Source organism: Argiope bruennichi, chromosome 7, assembly GCF_947563725.1.
Source record: "Argiope bruennichi chromosome 7, qqArgBrue1.1, whole genome shotgun sequence".
NCBI lineage: Eukaryota > Metazoa > Arthropoda > Arachnida > Araneae > Araneidae > Argiope > Argiope bruennichi.
Genome location: NC_079157.1, coordinates 39639912 through 39660890, shown reverse-complemented (window position 1 = coordinate 39660890; position 20979 = coordinate 39639912). Strand labels below are relative to the sequence as shown.

Here is a 20979-nt window from a genome sequence, read left to right as displayed (position 1 = left end):
ATAATTCAAAAAGGCTTTGAACTAAATGCTAAGACTTGATATTTGGAAACTTGTTGACTGCTATAAAATATTGAGCGAAATGCAATCGCAGGAATTCTGCCTGTTAAGCTGTTCGAAATATAAAACGGTACAAGCTAAGTAGATAAAATTCTGGACACATTTTTAAGAACAAAAATATAGATATGTATCAAAATCTAAACCAAATTATCATAAAAACATAATAAATATAATAAAAATAAATGATAAATTCAAATCAATGAAATTCCATATCTTATCTTGTGACTACAATTGTAATTTTGTGCCAATTTTTGTCCACAATCGGCTGGCAAGAAGGTGTTAAAAATACATATTTTTGTATGGATTCAGTAAAAAATGTTAAATTCATGCTAAAGATCTATATTTTGTAACCGTCATTCACTAACCCCACGTATTCGTATAAGGTATTCGCTGTTCACAATTTTATGAGGATAAAGAAAAAGCAACACCTTTAGTGGGGATTAGAAAATTTCGAAGAAATCACTCTTGCTGTTTCACTTTATGCAGGTAATCCTACTTTCCTAAAAGTAGGATTATATATTATAAAATATTTCTCTATGTATAGAATTAACTTATGGTAAGACAATTAGATTTAATACTCCATCTGGGGTAATAATCGCTAAGAGAAGCCCGAGAGCAATGTCCCACAAAAATGCCGGTATAATAAAGGTTTCTTAATGATATTCAAACACATTAAATTTCAATTCACCGTTCTGGAAATAATCACAAAACTTTATAGAGATATTTAAAAAGAAAGTCCAGCAGAAATCATTGCGAAATAAGAAATATTTATTTTTCAGGACACTGGAAAGTATCGAAGTTATAGATTTTTTTACGAAACTGACTCAAATTGTGATTTAAAGGAGCATAAATATTATTAAAAATATTTATTGATTTTTTTTTAATGAAACGTAGAAAAACGTTAAAACGTAAACCATCAAAAGAAAATATTCACTCGGAATCAGTTTAACTGTCGTTTTTCCACCTTATCTTTAGATGTAATACTACTTTCTCTCTCAAATCCTCTTTCACCGCGAAACTCTTCTTCCTGTCTCTTTCACGGAAGATGGATTCGAGAGATTTTGAAATTTTTCGGCCATTTTAGCGGAAAGCCAGGGCAGCCATGCTGAAAATACGTCCGATAACTTTCGAAAAAATTTGAATGATACATTTATAAAATGAATAAAATAAACACTAGAGATAAATGAAAAAATTTGGAAACCATTTCACGAAACCTACTGCTTTTAGGATTAGTATAGTGAAACTTGATATCCAAGAATCTGTCGAGTTAACTCGAAATATCCAGAAAAGAGTGAATCATTTTTTTTAAAACGCCCTATTCTTCATAAATATGAAAGAAAAAAATTGAACACGCAATATATGTGTTACGAGCGCCTTTGGCTAAAAACTAATTTTAACTTTAATCATACTAGAGCTATAACTTGCTTTTACAACTCTAAAATCAGAATTAACTGCGCGCGAAACCAATGTATGTTTTTGTATATGGCAACTAAATATAAATATAGCATGTAAATAGAATTGTAATTTAGATAGATAATAAAATGGAGTCGGATTAATAACGAGTGGATTATTTCACATTACGATCCCACATCTTTGAATCTTATTAGCGGAGAAACGACTGAATGAAATGAAATTCAGGTAGAGTCTCAACATTGTGGTGAACCCGGACGTGATTGCTAAAATACGGTACGTCTGTTTTTATTTGCAATAAGAATTAAGTAGTGAAATAAAAATGGAGATGTCCGTTAAGAAGCGAATACCTATTAGATCTAACTTTACGAAAACGTATAATGTTTTAATTGAAAGATTAAAGGTCGATGAACCTAAGGAAAAAGAGATTAAATCACTTTTCGGCAATTTGGAACGAATTTATTCGGATTTGGCCAAATTAGATAATGAAATATGTAGTTTTCTTCTGGAAAATTCTGATACCGAAAAGTATGAAGATGAGTATATGAAAATCGAAGAATACAGCACAAAAATGATTGAAGCGAAAGTAAATGTGGACATATATTTGACTAAACTTTCTTACGCTGAAAAGGAAAGCGTTGGTTCTGTTTCTCCTAGAATTAAACGAAAACTTAAGTTACCTAAAATAGAACTCGTTAAATTTAACGGTGAAATTAAGAATTGGCTGGCTTTCTGGAGTCAATTTAAGCGTATTCATGATGATGATAAATTAGAAAATGAAGACAAATTTCAATATTTGATCCAATGTGTAAGTGAAGGAACTAGAGCTCGGGAAATTATAGACAGTTATCCTCCAACAAATGCGAATTATTGCAAGGCAATAGAAAGTTTAAAATCGCGTTTCGGAAAGGATGAGTTGCTTATTGAATACTACGTTCGTGAGCTACTAAAATTAGTTATAATAAATGCTTCAGAAGCTAAAAGGAAATTAAGCACGTCGCAAATTTATGATAAATTAGAAACTTACTTAAGAGCTCTAGAATCAATTGGTTTAACATCAGACAAGTATTCAGCAATGCTTTTCCCCCTGGTGGAATCCTGCATACCTGAAGATATATTCAGGGTATGGCTGCGTAATCCAATTATAATAGCAAATCATGACCCGGAAAGCAATGCTTATTCAGAAAAACTGAAAAACTTATTACTCTTTCTGAAAACAGAAATAGAAGGTGAGGAAAGAATTCGCTTAGCGAGATCAGGATTTGCGCCTAAGGTGTGTAAGGAGAGGAATTCTGATTCTGTGGCTACTGCTACAGATTTGTTTTCAGGAGGTACAGAAAAAAGAAAACATAATACCATCTGCGTTTTTTGTGAAAACCCTCACGAAAGCAAAGAATGTTACAATGCCAAAAAATTTGATTTTGAAAAGAAACAAAAGATTTTGAAAAATAAAAAATGCTGCTTCACTTGTTTAAAGCCTGGCCATAGGTCAAGAATTTGCAAGTCAAATGTACAGTGCCTGCTTTGTAATAAGAGGCATTGGACTTTGATGTGTCCAGATCTGCCAACAAACAAACCAAAAGTCAAAACACCTGAGGTGGAAGAGAATCTAAATGTCAATTTATCCAATCAGTGTGCTGCTGAAGAAGTTCTCCTTCAAACATTGCAAGTTAATATTAAAGCAGAAGGAAAAACACGCAGAGTACGAGCTCTTATTGACAGTGGTTCGCAGCGATCATACTTATTAGAGAAAACAATTAAAGAAATGAATCTGAGGCCCATTGAAGTTAAAAATATCATACATTCGGTATTTGGTGGATCTACGTTAGAAAAACAAGATCATGGACTATATGAAATAACCCTTCAGAATTTGAATACGGGATTCACTTACGATATGCAAGTCCTCGATCAACCAATTATATGCGGAAAAATACCTCGGATCCACAAAGGAAATTGGCAAAAGGAGTTGAAGAAAAAGAATATAATACTCTCTGATCAAGGCAAAGATTGTCCGGACATTGAATTGCTGATAGGAGCTGACTTTTGCGGACAGTTATTCTCAGGAAATATATATGCTCTGAAATGTGGATTAGTAGCATATGAAACAAAATTAGGCTGGCTGATCATGGGTAAAGTTTTTGGAGGAAAAGAGGAAAATACTTCCACTCAACTGGTGACTTCAATGCTAATACAAAATAGCTCTATCTCTGATCTTTGGAAATTAGAAACTTTAGGTATTATGGATCCAGTTGAAACTAAATCTAAAGAAGAAATGAAAAGAAACGCAATGGATCATTTTATGAAAGCAGTGGATAGAGATGAAAATGGCAGATACATAGTTAAGCTACCTTGGATAGAAGCAAAAGAAATTCTACAAGACAATAGATCCACAGCTGAACAACGTTGTATCCGTACTTCACAAAAGTTAAAAGATGAAAAGAAATATGCAGAATATGAGGCTGTTTTTGAAGAATGGCTTGAGGAAAATATAATAGAGAAAGTGCCCAAAATGGAGGAGGGAAATCCAAGTTATTATTTGCCGCACCGAGGTGTTTTTAAGGAAAACTCATCAACCAAAGTACGTCCAGTGTTTGACGCTTCTTGTCGAGTTAAGAAAGTTCCGTCCTTAAATGACTGTCTGGAAAAGGGACCAAATTTAATAGAGCAAATTCCACCCATTTTAAGAAAATTCAGACAAAATAACATTGGGGTAATTTCTGATATTAAAAAAGCCTTTCTTCAAATCTCAATTGCAAAAGAGGATCAAGATGTTTTGCGATTTCTTTGGTGGAAAGATTACGAAACAAGAAAATTTGAGATACTTCGTCACCGCCGTCTTGTTTTTGGCCTCACTTGTAGTCCTTTCCTCTTGGCAGCGGTTTTGATGAATCATCTAGAGGAAAGTAAAGAGTGCTTTCCTGAAACCTCCGAAATATTGAAGAATTCCTTTTATGTAGATAACTGTGTGACATCCGTGCGCAATGAAGATGATCTTACCCGATTCATTCAAGAAGCAAAGCTGTTGCTTTCCAAGGCTTGTTTTGATCTTCGAGGTTGGGAATATACAAGGGACCTAAGTCGGGACGAGCCAACTGTTCCAACCTCAGTACTTGGACTGTTATGGAATACAAATGAAGATTTCCTTTTCTGTGATTTACAAAATACAGAATTTAATTTTGATGTTTGCAGTAAAAGAAATATTCTGTCAACGTCTCAAAAGATATTTGATCCACTTGGATTTTTATGTCCTGTGACAATATGTTTAAAACTCTTAGTGCAAAATATTTGGAAAAGAAACTTAGGGTGGGATGAAATTCTACCAGATGACATTCAGAAAAAATTCAAAACTTTGATTGTTGATTTGAAATTGCTGTCTGAAGTTAAGATCCCTAGGTGTGTAAAGATCAATGGCTGCACAGAAGGACTAAGTCTTCACTCCTTTTGTGATGCCAGCAAAGTTGCATACAGTACTGTCGTATTTTTGAGAAATACCTTGGGAGAGGAAGTCAAAATATATTTTATAGAGGCAAAAAGTAGAGTAGCACCTTTAAAGGTTATTACAATACCTCGTCTAGAATTACTAGCATGCTGCATTGGAGCTAGGTTAACTTCAGATATTAAAAATTCTATGTCTTTGAGAGACGTACCTACTTTTTATTGGACAGATTCTTCTGTTGCTCTTCATTGGATTCAAAAAGAAGATCATTGGGGTACGTTCGTGAATAACAGAGTAGAAGAAATAAGAAGTCTTTCTTCAAAGGATGCTTGGAAGCATCTCCCAGGCACTTGCAATCCTGCTGATCTCCCTTCCCGTGGTTGTTCAATCCAAGGATTTTTGAAATCGAGATGGTGGGAGGGTCCACAGTGGTTGAAACTTCCAGAAGAAGAATGGCCAGCGACAGACTCTGAATACAATTTTGAAGAGGTTTTCCGGGAAAGGAAAAAGAGGGTCGTAACTTTGGTCAACTCTACAGATCTGAATAAATCCTGGTATTTGTACAAGTTCTCAAGATATTCAAAAATTGTGCGAATGATAGCATGGATGCTACGATTTGTACAAAATTGCCGAAATCCAATTAACAAGATGAAAGATCTTTTAACTGTTGCAGAACTAGATGCCGCCGAAAGAAAGGTGATACAAATCGTGCAACAAGAAACCTTTAATAACGAAGATGCAAGATCAAAACTTAAATCACTCTGTGTGTTTAATGATTCTGATGGACTAATTAGATTGAAAACTAAAATTACTAGACGAGATGATGAAGAAAATTTTAGATACCCTCTAGTATTGCCTTGTAAGCACCCATTAGTGGAGAGATTGATTTTCGAACATCATTTGATCTCTTCCCATGCTGGAGTTCAAGTTGTCCTAACAGATATCCGTCAAAAATTTTGGATTCTGCAGGGCCGAAAAACTGTCCAGAAAGTGCTCTCAAGGTGTATAAGATGCAAAAGATATACGAGCAAGAAAATTGAATCAATTCCTGCGCCACTACCGGAAGATCGTGTACGGGAAGCCTTGATATTCGAAGTCACTGGAGTGGATTTAGCAGGGCCGCTTCATTTAAAGGATGGGAAAAAGGCCTGGATCTTGCTTTTTACTTGCGCTGTATATAGGGCCATTCATTTGGAATTAATACAGAGTCTTTCAACTAATGGATTCCTTCTAGGTTTTAGAAGATTCGTCGCAAGACGAGGGCGACCTAGGACTATATACAGCGATAACGGAACAAATTTTACTGGAACAAATAATTTGATGGGTTCTCTTGATTGGGACAAGATTGTCAATGAAGCCTCCGTCTTAAGAATTCAGTGGAAATTTAACCCCCCAACAGCTGCTTGGTGGGGCGGATTTTTTGAGAGCATGATTAAGATGGTGAAGAAGCTTTTAAGAAGAGTTTTAGGAAAGGCATCGCTTCATTACGAAGAAATGTTCACTATTCTTTGTGACGTAGAAGCCAACATCAATTCTAGACCTTTGAATTATCTATCGGAAGATCCGAATGATTTAATTCCACTGACTCCCTCAATGTTCATTCAAGAGACTACAAAGGTAGGAGTTCCCGATTTGGATACTTTGGATAAAGTAAATATCTCCAAACGATATCAGTATCAACAAAAATTACGAGAGGACTTGAGGAAAAGATTTCGAAAAGAATATCTAAGCTTGTTAATCCAGAAGAAGCCAAAAGGAAAGGAATCTAGACAAGTGCAAGTGGGAGATATTGTTATAATTGAAAGTGATATCAAAAAGCGACTAGACTGGCCTTTGGGATTGGTAATCGAAGTGTTTCCTGGGAAAGATGGCTGCATCCGAGTAGTGAAGCTAAAAACAGCGAGTGGGGAACTTGTGCGTCCAGTGCAACGTTTATACCCCTTGGAATTAGACCATGACGATCCTGTGGGTGCGAGAAAAAACGAACCGGTTGCTTCGTATGAAGAAATCGAAATCCCGAGCTCGGAAAATAACGACTATGAAACAAAAACTAGAAGTGGAAGAAAAGTGGTTAAACCTTCACGTTTTAACTAACTTTTAAACTTTATTATGTACTTTTCAAATATGTGCATTTCATGTTTTGATTTCTAAATATTTTGAATGCAATATTTTGTTAATTTTGATTTTGTAACCTCCTAATTTAAAAATCAAAAGGTGGGAGGATGTTACGAGCGCCTTTGGCTAAAAACTAATTTTAACTTTAATCATACTAGAGCTATAACTTGCTTTTACAACTCTAAAATCAGAATTAACTGCGCGCGAAACCAATGTATGTTTTTGTATATGGCAACTAAATATAAATATAGCATGTAAATAGAATTGTAATTTAGATAGATAATAAAATGGAGTCGGATTAATAACGAGTGGATTATTTCACATTACGATCCCACATCTTTGAATCTTATTAGCGGAGAAACGACTGAATGAAATGAAATTCAGGTAGAGTCTCAACAATATGGCTATTATACCATGTGCCTGATGGAGGATTAAAGAACTTTGAATAATCTTTCAAATCAAATGCTCAAAATGTGGATCATTCAGGGTGTTCAGCAAAGTATACAAAGTATATTCGGAAGGAACATGCCAAGACGAGTATTTTTATGTATATCATGTGAGGTCCCCCGATTATAGCATCATAATCTAATTAAATAAAGAACGTTTATTATGTCCAACTGTTTGTGTTCAAAATACAATGCATACAACGATTCCACAACATGGAAGTTTCCATAATTGATTATGCAAAGTTGTGGCAAGCAATGGAATGAAACGCTTGCCTGCAAGTGAATATGCAAATTCCTGCGACGGCAAATAAGGCTGGATAATATGTTTGATGGGATTGTGTCTCGCATTACTTGCTAAGAAATTATTGTGTACTGTAAGTAATCGTTGTGGTTCTGAAATGAGTAAATATTCGATTGATCTTTGTGTTTTCATGTTGCTGACTTATCATAAAATGCAATTACCAGTGGCTGTGGCGAAAAAATTCAAGAATAAACACGGCAATCAACAGAACATAAATGGTACAACGACCAAAAGAACGCCCTAAAGATTTAAGGAGACCAGCACTGTGTTGGACAATGTGCAAGCGATAGGGAAAAAGAGATGAGTGTAAGAACAGAAGCTGATGTTCAGAAAGTGAAAGAAGTGTGCAAAGCGAGTCCATCAACTTCAGTACTACAGATGGCATGGCAACTCGATGGCACGATGCATCGGGTAATGAGGAGGGTCGCGACTTTGTTCCCTAACTAAATTCAAATCAATCATCCATTGACCAATTTGGATGAATTTAAACTGTTTGATTTTTCAAAAATGATGTTTAATAACGTAAAATGTGGTGAGATTGATTATAAAAAATCTGGTTCACTGACGAGGCGCACTTTCACCACTAACGATATGTTATTAAACAGAACTGGAGGTTCTGTTCCACTCAAAATTCTCATCATGCAGTAGTTTGGCCACTACCCCCACTTAGGCTCACAGTTATTTGACAAAGGCATCATTGGTCCAATTTATTTTCTCGAAATCAGCATCGGTAAAGTTTATTTTGACTTGTTGAAAGACGGTGGTCATACCATTCTTGCATGGCATAGACAAGATAGCGATATGTGCAAGATGATGCTAGTCATCACCGTACTCAGCGAAACTTGGGTTTCTTTGCATAACATTTTCACGATAAACTGATAGGGCTGGATTCCATTACGAAAACAAGCAATGATATAGAGTACGCACCAAACTCTCCGGATCTTAAACCATGTGATTTTTTTTACGGGAAAGTCTGAAAGGCATAGTATATATCTCAGCCTTCAACACTGGATGACTTGACAGCAGCAATGGAGACCTAGGTCAAGGAAATTGGAACAGTTATTTGGCAGAAAAAAAATTGGTAACTTCAATTCCAGACTTCTCCAGGTTATTTGTTCGGATGGCCAATATTTCAAAAATCTCACTTAATTTATCCCCCCATTTCTCGAAGTTTCCATAACACAAACTTCACACCTTAATTAGGCTATTGGAGGATTCCACACGTTATATGTCGTCTTTTCCCATCAAGTACTATTCTTGATGGGTTCTATCTGAGGTAAATCGTTCTGTTTAAAAAGAAATATGATATATGTATACCTAAGTATATATATATATATATAATTCCCACACATTATATGTACAGACATGCGTATAATATTATGCAGATTCTGAAAATAAATTCAATTTTGTTCATTGCATAAATATTTTTAAAGCAGAGTAAAAAGCAATTAAATGCGGAATTTCATTATTTTCTTGATAGAAAAAAATATAGATAAATCAAAAGTATTTAAGATCCTTAGCAGATAAATAAAACATGAAGAGAAATAAAAGGAATTCTATTCAATATTATCCATTTTTTGTATATTACATTATGTATTCCATCATATGAATTATAATACTTATTTACAGGAAGCATCGTTACTTTTATTTGTAACCAAACTTATCTTCATAAATACTATCAAATAAGTAATAAATGATTTTTTGCAGATTTAAAAAATCTCGTAACAGACTTTGTATGCCATACCATGTTACATTTTTCTATTTTCCCAGTAAGAAAAAAAATAATTAAGTTGATCTGGTAAATTTACAATGACATTTCTGTGACAGAAAAAAATATGTATATAATTTCAGCCAAATATCCCATTATTGCAGGCGGTAATTCAATACATATATTTATAGGTACAATTTCTTACATTATAGTGATAAATTTTAAAATTACAAAATATTATTTTTTAACTTAATTACTTTTTACTAATATACCAATGATATAGTCATTTTACATACTGAAATTAACTCATAATTTTTTAAAATGAAGATTAATCATCAGTTATAAAAATATTTGAAAGTGCATTAAATTTAAAAAAATATATATATTTCTAGCATCTGATATTTGTAAATTGCAAACTTCCCAATTCTATTTTTATTGACTAGTTTCTGCACTAAAAAAAAAATCGATTTATTTCTCCACATATTCTTCTTTCACCTTTCAAGATTTAAGATAAACGTGATTTCGAAAAGTCTGAAAAGAATTTTCGATTGGGAATGCAATATAAAAATGCGCATAAAAATAGATATGAAGAATTATACTGTTAAAAGTTTCTACCTTTACAATTTTTATCTCCTTCGATTTATTATTCCCTTCGATTCATTGCAAAGTAATCGTGTCTTAATTTTTTTTCTTTTTTTTTCAACCCTTAAGGAACCAAACGTGATGGAAATTCTTTGGTAGAAAAAGGAAATGACAAGAATTTTAAGTAAAAGTGAATGATGGCATTTTCCGAATAAAATGAATAAAGTATAAAATACGCTAATATAAATCTGCGAAGGTAACACAAAAAATAATAGATTTAACGATAAAAATTCTTTTATCGCAAAAATGAAAGTCTATTCATTCGTATTATTGTATAACATAGAACGAATATTTATTTAGAATTAAATTAAATTTGAATAGATAGAATATAAAACCAACATAAATAAAAAACCAAAAGTTGATATAAAGTAATGCGCTTTTGTAATTTTCTATTATTTCAGCAATTATATAAAGAGCCATGCTATAAAAATGTTTCTAATTATAAACTGCCTATCATTTCTATAATAATTTAGATTTTTTTAGTGCAATAATATTTAATTTTCATAGTATTTTTAAAAAGAACGAAGTATAACTGGGGAAAAAAATATTTTCAATTTTATCTCAAATAACATCACGTATACATACAAAGCTTCACAGTTAAATCTCCTTTTTTTTTGTTTTATGAGAGATAACAAAAATGGTTTTACTTTTTAAAAGATCATTTTTATTTTTGATAAGAATAATTAATTATATTATTTAATGTATTTCTAATAAAATAAATGATGAATAGAAATCGCTTTTTTTTTTCTAATTTCACTTCCTGAATTATAAATTTTAGTATCACACTAAAATAATTTTACTACACTAAAAAAATAATTAAAATAAGTAAGATAAATATTTCATTATGTAATTTTGAAACGAAGTGTTAAAACTTCATAATCGATATGATATGATGTTTTTAACATATAACGGATATTTTTAAATTAATATTCTGTAAGATAGAAAGAAATGAGAATTAAATTTTGAATATGAATTGAATATTCAAACTTACTTGCAATCTGCCTTTGTTAGTCAAAGATTATTTAAATTTATGCGTTAATTTTCCTCATGACCTGCCTCCGGAAGATTCCGCTTTTAGTCAAAAGACAACATGACTGCTGTTATCAACTGTTAGTCACAACGTAGTGTAACATTTTATTTATTAATGTATTTTTAGATCAAAGATTGATTGCTGTAATTTTTTAAAATATAAAATTACATTTTCTAGTACAGAATTTTGGATTCTAGAATTTTGCAAGTTTTTTGAAGCCATCGATAACAGGAATTAAATTAAGAACTCAAAATATTTTACGTATATTATTTTTACTTTCTAGGATAAATCACACTCTTGCATTAAAGAACCCAGAATTCTACAAATGCTGCTCAGGATTTTGTATCGATCTTTTGCAGAAATTTTCTCAGGATCTCAAATTTACTTACGATTTATATCAAGTAGAGGATGGTGCATGGGGTGTTGTGAATGTAAGTAAATTTGGAATTTTTTTTGTTATATTTCAATTTTAGAAAGTTTATAAATATTATAAATAGCAATGAATACCAAGCAAATTCATAAATCCCCAATAGTTTCTAGCTTAGAGGGATTTTTTTTTCTTTTGAAAATTTGAATTGGTTGAAAATAAATGGAAGTTTCAAAATGGCAAATTAATTAATTATTATTACTGTCAATCAAAATTCATGTGCAAAAAAAATTATTCCAAGCATTTTTTTCTTCGAATTAAGATGGCAGCATAAAGGCCAATTTTAGTAATAATAATAATAATAATAATAATAAATAAAATAAAAATAAAACCGTGGTGAATATTAAATTTGAAATTCACATTTTATATATATATATATATATATATATATATATATATATATATATATATATATATATATATATATATATATATATATATATATATATATATTTATTGTGTATAAAATCGTTTTCATGTTTTCCCGAAAATAAATTATTAGAAAATAAAATTTTCGTTTCGAAATGTAATTTCTCCTTTTTTTATTTTCTTTGAAACTAAACCATTTTGATGGCATTCGATATTGTAGAAAATGATAAAATAATTGGAATATAAATAATTTATTTTCGGTTAATATATTCTAATTTGCAGAAAGTAGAATTTTTTTTATCCAATTTATTACAACAAATTCAGATATTTGAAATAAAATGAAATTATTGATTTCAAAATATTACTACTTATTCCATTCTATAAAGCACGTACTTAAGTGAAATTTTATATTTTGTCAAATTAAATAATTAGTTATATATGAAACATTTTTTAAAATTTCTATTTTTGTTACATTTGCTCTTGATTTATTAAAAAACATTAAAGTGTTATAGTTTATATTATCAGTTTTTTTTAAAATATCTGAAAATTTATAATTAAAATTTTTCTCTTAGGTAAATTTTATAATTTAAATACATAATACGAAAACAAATTTTAAAACTCTCACCTCTCTCAACCTCCCCTTCCCCCTCCCTCGTCTGGAAATATATTCCTTGTCTGGAAATTTATGTTTGGTAGATATCTAGCTAAATAATTTAAACGAAAAAAAACCCTGTTTAATATTTTTTTCCCCATTTTGTATTTCCCTTGACATTTCAATTGGGATATCCATTGTACTTGGCTAACACCACTTTAACAGTAAATAGATAACAAATTCAAAAAAAAGGAAAAGAAATCAAATAAGTGGAAGAATTCTCCTTTCATTACATAATTTATAAATTTCTTTTTTCGCTTAAAATAATCTAAGGAAATCCTGTCGAAAAGGAGCTCTAAAAATCGACTAATTTTCGATTTCAGTTATATTTACATTTTTAGGCAAATGGCACTTGGAACGGATTGATTGCTGAAATTCTCAACAATAAGGCAGACTTAGTTGTGACATCAATAAAGATAAATTCAGATCGACAAACTGTTGTGGATTTTACGGTTCCATTCTTAGAGACGGGGATAGCCATCGTTGTAGCCAAGAGGACGGGTATTATATCACCAAAAGCCTTCTTAGGTAAGTGAAGACCTTGAGCTAAAACTGAATTTCAATCTTGAATAACAATTGCTTTTGATTGTTAGCGGATAGAACCAGTGGCTGCTCAGATCAAAAATTGGTTATTGTTCAAAAAAATCAAAAGTTGGCAATTTCTTTTTTTCAAAAATATTACTTTACCCATTAGTAACCAAAAGATTTTAATTTTATATTCACAGATTAAATAATCAGTATATGCTATAAATAGACGATATTTTTTAATTATCATATTCAGCATATTAAATTGTAATTTATACATAAAATATCAGTTCAGTTCAAATAATATTATTGCAGATATTAATGTTTATGATTTATAACTTGACTTCATGCATCAGGATAAATCGTTCTTAATAAATATTTTCGATTTCAATTGTCTTTCTAAACAGTTGAATCTAAGGTTAAAATAAAATGTTGCGAAACCTTTTTTTATTAATAATTCTATCATAATGAGTGCGAAATAATAATTGAATGTTCTAAAGAAATTACAGAAAATTCATAGTCGCTTGCAAACGATTTTTATTTGAAATATAATTTCTGCTTATATTGAAATAATTGAATCATATTAAATTATTGCTATCATTAAAGAATTTAAATTAATTTTAAAATAATTTCATTACATCTAAGTTTCAAACCGTTCATTAAAGAGAAAAATAACTTTGCAATATTTGAAACTCCTTTCGGTGAGCAAAAATAAGTTCCAGAATTTTAAATAAATAAAATTTTTATTTATAATATTTTATAAAAAGCATTAATATTATTGGAAAAATCATTGAGTACTCAACTCTATTACTATCCATGCAATTTTGTTAAACTTTCTACTAATAATAAATGAATTATTTTTTCCAAAATACAATTATTTTTAGAACCTTTTGATACTGTGTCCTGGTTGATGATTTTACTAGTTAGTATACAAGGTGCAGCCTTAGCAATATTTCTCTTCGAGTGGTTGAGTCCTTACGGATACGATATGAAAATGGTCCCACCAAGAGGTAGGTGTGTTATTTGAAAAAGAATTTTTTATGTATAATATATGTTTTATAAATACTGTTTTTAAAATAATTCTAAATGCAGACTAATTTTTTTAAAAAATGTATGCATAAATGTATTGTAGAGACAATACGTGTGAAAATATCATTGATAATATAAAATAAAAGTTATTTTGAAAGATTAAATAAAACTGTTAATTTATACATTTCTCATTTGTAATTGCACTTCCATATTAAACACTTGCCGTTAGGAAGCTTTTGTCTTAACCGAAAATGCTATTGCTGAACTTTAGGAATTTTACTATAGGGACAATAAATATGAATAGATAATAAAAAAGAAATTAAAAATTGAAATATTAATTAAAACTTTATACATTTTTTATGATTGTATATTTAGTGTCCTCCATTGATGAGTCCTTGACTTAATCGAATGTTATCGACGAACTTTAGGCTTAACCAAACGACATTATCGAAAGTCGACACATTTTAACTATGATTAATATGTCATCATTGGCGATAAATCGTTAGTATGCTGTTAATATACAAGTACCAATTTAATATATAATGTCCCTTTTTTGATATCTTATTTTTGGACGAATATAGAACAGATTCCGAAAAAGTAACAACTAGAATTGTACTAATAAGTTTAGTAGTCTCCGAAACACTATGTGAATACCCTATCTATCATTATAAGAATGTTAAAGCAATTATACATTTTATATACAAATAAAATTAATTGAAAATTTTAGGAATTTTACTTTCAGATAATGTTCCTAGTTAAGGGTTGCTTCTTACTTATAAATCTGCGCTTACAATTCTAGAATACCTTAAAAGTAGTTATAGAAATTTATTTGAAATGTGAAAGGATATGAAAATTTGAAGATCATATTTTTTCATAAATAAGTTAACTCATACTTTCAAATATGATTAATGTTTAACAATAATATGTTTACTAGTTACAAAATCGTTTTAAAAATATTAGCATAGATTTTCAGGAGAATAAATAAAGTAAACAAAAATATCATGATAATATAAGATTGTCTATAGGAGGAAATAACCTATATTATCTGATCATTTTCTTTTCAGAATATCGATTTTATATTCGTTATTGGAGATCCTCTTAAAATGTTTCAAAGTTTGTTGATTTCAAATTCACGAATAACAATGAGCAACGAAAAAGTAAACAGTTTTGTTCAAGATATAAAAATCAATTTCTTTTGTTATTTTAATACGCAATTCATCGTAAATGTGAGTGTTGTTCTCAAATCGATGCAATTATGTATACTTGAAAATTATGTTATGCTTGTCGATACAATTCTGTCTGCCCATTAAATCAGCAAATATCACCTCTACAATGTGCCTACTGGAAACTACGTAATCTATTAACTGTACGGGAAGTGAAAAGACAGAGATTCTTTCAAAGTATAAAGATGTCAGTTGATAATACTACTATCTATCATTACATGCTTCAGAGAATGTGAGATGAATTATGATGTCAACTAATATCCTTCAATATTGTAGCGAAAGTTATATTAATTATTCGATTTTCTTATTATTAATGTGAACAGTTATAAACTAATTGTTAATTATAACGATTAATTATACAATTTAAAAAATATCTTCAATGTATCCTTTGAGATGATGAAATATTCAACAATCATAAATTTTGTCATGATTTCTTTTATATAAAATTTGAAATTTTTAGAGTTCGTTTTGCAACCTATATGTAAACTAGTAAGATAAGTAGACACTCGAAGTTCTATGAAAAATATTTTTAAAACTAGAGTATAATAGACAAAGACTAAAGACAAATAAAATTTCTGCGCGGTTCTTTTACAATGATATACGTAACGATGATAAAGAATAGATGAACGGTATATACGGCATCTCCGTGCTGGAAATTTTACATCAAAAGCGTGTCAGCATATACACACACACACACACCTCAGACAGATGCACGCAAGCACACGCACACGCACTCACACAAACATACGTACACACGTATGCATATATACATATATATGTGCACTCTTGTGTATATATATATATATATATATATATATATATATATATATATATATATATATATATATATATATATATATATATATATATATATATATATATATATATGTATATATATATATATATATATGTATATATGTATATGTATATGTATATGTATAAACATGTGTATTATATACATGTGTATATATACATATATATGTATACCCATGTGTATATATACATATATATGTATATATACACACGAACACGCACGCATATATAGTGCATACATATACACAAACATACACATAAAAAATGACAAGAGTAAAACAGAATGTATTTGTTGCCAAAATGTACCTGCAAGTATAGTTATTTTTCAACATAATTTAATATTCAAGCATTTGCTATATCTGTGGATGAGGTTTTCGATCCCCTCTTTGAAAAACGTCCAGCCACTAGTGCGAAATAGATTTTAGTCTTCTTTTGAAGTTCCTCGTTAGTCTGGATGTTCTTTGAATTTCATTTTAATAATAAAAAGTAAGAGAAAGACATGATTGTCTAAATATCACATTTCTTATACAAATGCACTTTGGTCGGCTAATTCTTTGCCGGAGTTCCCGGTGCTTTTCGTGTATATCAGGCGAGATAAAGTGGTTGAAAAGATCTTGTGATCACCTTGTACACTCATCCCACTCTCATCTTGTTAAAATGTGAGAACTGAAGATTTTTCGTCTATTCTCCCAAATAAAAAATAGACTGGGAGGCTAGAATTATAATTCCAATTTAATTTGGAACTCTAAAACAGGATAGGAAATTTGTACCAGATATATAAATTATGCCTGAATTTTCATGACGATTATGTGGAAAATTAAACATGTTTATACATAAATTAATAAAATAGTAAATAAATTGTAATAAGTTTATTTTGTTCATTACACTTTTTTATGAAGGCAAAATGGTGCGAGTATCTAGATATCTACATTATCAATCATTATTACGCATTTACAATGTTAATGATAAACCAAATTCGAAATATATGACAGTCTTTGAAATCATGGTTTATTTTTGCATTATATGAGGCATAAGTTTATGCAGGATAAAAATATATTAATGTTAATTTTTGCTAAAATAAAATTTTTTGGAGAAGGATTCAAATAACACAGTAAATATTTCTCTAAAATATCTTTTATAACTACTAAGATATTTTTCTTTTCTAAAAACAAAAAATGTATTTATCAACAAAAGAATGAGATTTCATCTTCAGAGTATTATTGAAAATTAGAATTTGATAAGTTATTTATTTGTTCCGCTTTTGGCAACCAGTCGGCGCCAACACACACACTCACATTGATCTTTATTATATGTATAGATTATACATCTTTCAAATAACGGAATGATTTACTTTATATTAATAGATGATAGAAATAATTAATAGAAATACTTTTCATTCAAGTTCATGTCGTTATTACATTTTCCCTCAAGAATTATTTCGGAATATGTTTTCTTAAGATAAACTTTATTTTTATAATGCAAACAAAAAGTTGCGTAGAAGCATAAAATAAATAGTGATAAAAAGTAATTACACTCTAAAGTGAGTTTCCCATTAACATTTAGAAAAAGCGTTTTGGTGACTACCTTTTCACAAATAAATATCCTTAAAGTTTCTTTTTAAGTTTCTAGGTAGTAAAAGATTAATTTGTTTGCATTCTAGCTAATGTTTTCCCCTATGAGCATTTAGTACAAAAACCATTTTCTTCTAAATAGTATATTTATATTAAAAAAAATATTGTTCATTCTAAATCTGAAAACAAAAGAAAACTGTTTTAATTAGTTTTCGGATTTAAAGTTTTAAATGAATGCGTAGGACGTCGAAATGTAAACGTTTCCTTATGTTTCGTTATTATTAAATAACTAAAATTAGTATTTAAAGTAAATAGTAGAATAGATTAAAAGCATGAACATTTTAATAAAATTACTTCACGTAAACGAAAATGTTTATAAATTTAATAAGATTTTAGATGCTGTGTTAATTACATTATAAATATATTCCAAGCAAAAGGTTAAAAGAATATCTTTTACTTCCTTTATACATACACAAATAAAGGATGAATATTGTTTAAATGTATCGTTAACTAATTAACTTTTCTTTAAAGGCAATGAAGCTCGGTAAAGAGAACAATTTAGAATTTTCGCTTTCTTCATTGTCCGAATATATGAATTTGTTGATGTATGTATCATTGTAAGTACCATTGATAAATAGGAAGATAGCAATGATAATGGATTTTGGATTTTTTCTGAAATTGATATCCATGGATATTTATTTATTCTTTTAGGTATATTCCGATATGCACATATAAATTAAAAATTCAATTATAATCTTACGAAAATGAACGTTTATGAGAAAGTAGATTTATAATTATTCGGTAAATACATCTGTGATAAATGCCATTTTGCGCCTGCTTTCTCAAAATCGCTGAAAAATACAAAAAATGTTGCAGATAATTCTTCACTTTATCAATCAAATAGCAGGCAAAAACAAATAATAGTTTTTCAAATAAATGCAAATATTCGGGATTACGAGATTGTGTGCTTTGTCTTATGCAATCAGTTTGCTTAGATTAGTATATATATATATTGTTACAAATCTGTAATTTTGCTATCCGGCATGAATAGTGTTATCGTGAGAAATACCGTTGTAAGATCTGTCCTGTGCGTCAATGACCTGAGCTTGGCGACCATTTGGCGACTTGGCGACGAATTTGGCGAGGTTGGCGACTAAATGGATCACACTGGAAAGTTCGAGAAGCTTCACGATCCATCCAGTAGGAACTAAGATACATCTAGGTACGCCCTGATTGGTCTGAAGATTCTAGCCCCGCCACCCGGAGCTATAAAAGACAGACACTCTGAAGCTGGTAAGAAGTGGTGTGGATCGTCAGAAGTTATGTGTATGAGAGGAGTCGGAGTCACCGACAAGTAAAGAAAATGGAGGATTAGACAGCAAAAAAAGCTGTTGAACTATAGCGACTAAATGTGCTGCGTATTTTGTAGAAGGAAATTTTTTGTAACATTTGGTGTCAGAAGTGGGGTTAGTTGGATTTTTCTGTGTATGCCTTGAAACAGAAGAATGGATGAAAAATTCACAGAGCTACTTGCCATGATGGGAGAGATAAAGAAAGGACAAGATGAATTGAAAGCCGGATATGAGGAAATAAAGAATGAATTGAAGAAATAAATTTTAGAAGATAAAATTAACAAAACCGAAGACGTCCAAGATAGGGATTGCAATACCGGACCAAAATTTCAATACCGGTATTCGGTATTTTTTAGATCTTAATACCGGGATACCGGTTTTAATACCGGTATTAGAAAAATTTAGAAAAAGAAAGAAAACACAGTTGTTTATTTGTTTTATTTGCCAGTTTTAATAGAGAGTGTAAATATCACAAAAATAATTTGTAAGCTATGAATTATAACAGTATATAAAGAATCACAAAAAAGTAAAGGAACATCTTATTTATTTAAATCACAAAAAAGTGTAAATATCACTATTCAGTCTGTGGTACTATTACAAATTTTTGAAAAGTGATCTTAAAAAACATAATGCATCAATTGTACTGTCATAAAGCCTGGAACGTAATTTTGTGCAAAAATTACCAGCTATCGAAAACACTCTTTCAGCATCAACGCTAGTTGGTGGTACTGTTAGCAATGCGCGATATACTTTTTCCAAGAATTTACCTCTAAATCCCTCATTAACAAATAAATCGATTTCTTATTGGATAGTTTTGGATATAGCTGATTTCTGTATTGTATTTTGGTTTGTTGAATTTTTTTTTTATTTATCGCTAATTCTAATTTTTGTTTAAGAGACAATTCCTTTCACAATCGACATTAATGTTATCATAATCTGCGATAATTGTACCGAATTCTTCTGAATATGGATAGGTTTGTTGGTAAAAAATTTTAAGAAAATTTTCTATAAACTTGAACAGATTTGAATTGGTTAGTCTCTTTTCTACTTTTACATTTTCATATTTAAAAGCATTATAATTATGTTAATACTGTAAGACATTTTCTATTTCGGTATGCCTTTCTTCTGTGCGATTTTTCAATGCAATATATAGTTCTTCAGATAGTGATGCGTACTGTTCTTTCAGTGACTGCAATATGAAGTTTATTGTTGCATTAGCTGTTAATAAATTAGAATTTCTGCGACATAATGCCTCAACAGCCAGTTTTGTTGGAAGTAAAGCTGATACAGTTCTGGATATTAAGTCAAATTCACTATCTGAAAAATTAATTTGCCGGTTTAAGTCGATTATTGCTTTTTGGATTGGATTTCTCACTTTCAAAAATCGTTCCATCATTAGGAGTAAACTGTTCCAACGTGTTTTAGAATCTAATATTAACAAATATTCCGTTTTATTTTCAGTTAGTATATATTTTAGTAATATGTTATTTTTTATAGGAAAACGTTTAAATGTCTTAATAATTTTTCTAACTTTATAAATTAAAGGAAGCAATTCTTTATGGGTTAATATTTCATCCTCTTTAGCAATATCTTCTTCAACAATTACATTGTCATTATTTTCATTGTCAATATCACTCTCACTCTCTTCAAAGTTGGAATCCGAAGTTTCTATATCCACAGTATTTGAATTCTTATGTTCTTTATTTTTTTGGTATAATACATCTATTACTCCTAATTGAATTCCATGAGCATAGCACAATTGCTGATTTGCAGCAATCAACTTTCCAACTTTTTTCATAACTGTTGTTCCATCAGTCATTATGGATACAATATCAGTCATAATATACAATCAATGTTTTCCTAATTTAGATTT

The 20979-nt window shown here is 30.1% G+C and overlaps 1 protein-coding gene across 1 annotated transcript in view; it reads left to right on the top strand.

Moving 5' to 3' along the window:
• LOC129975756 (glutamate receptor ionotropic, NMDA 2B-like) overlaps positions 1–20979 on the top strand; it is a 145619-nt gene that overhangs the window by 82254 nt on the left and 42386 nt on the right. The window contains exons 7-9 of the mRNA XM_056088951.1: positions 11429–11576; positions 12935–13121; positions 14003–14128. Of these exons, the coding sequence (XP_055944926.1) occupies positions 11429–11576; positions 12935–13121; positions 14003–14128 (461 nt within the window). The remainder of the gene's footprint in view (positions 1–11428; positions 11577–12934; positions 13122–14002; positions 14129–20979) is intronic.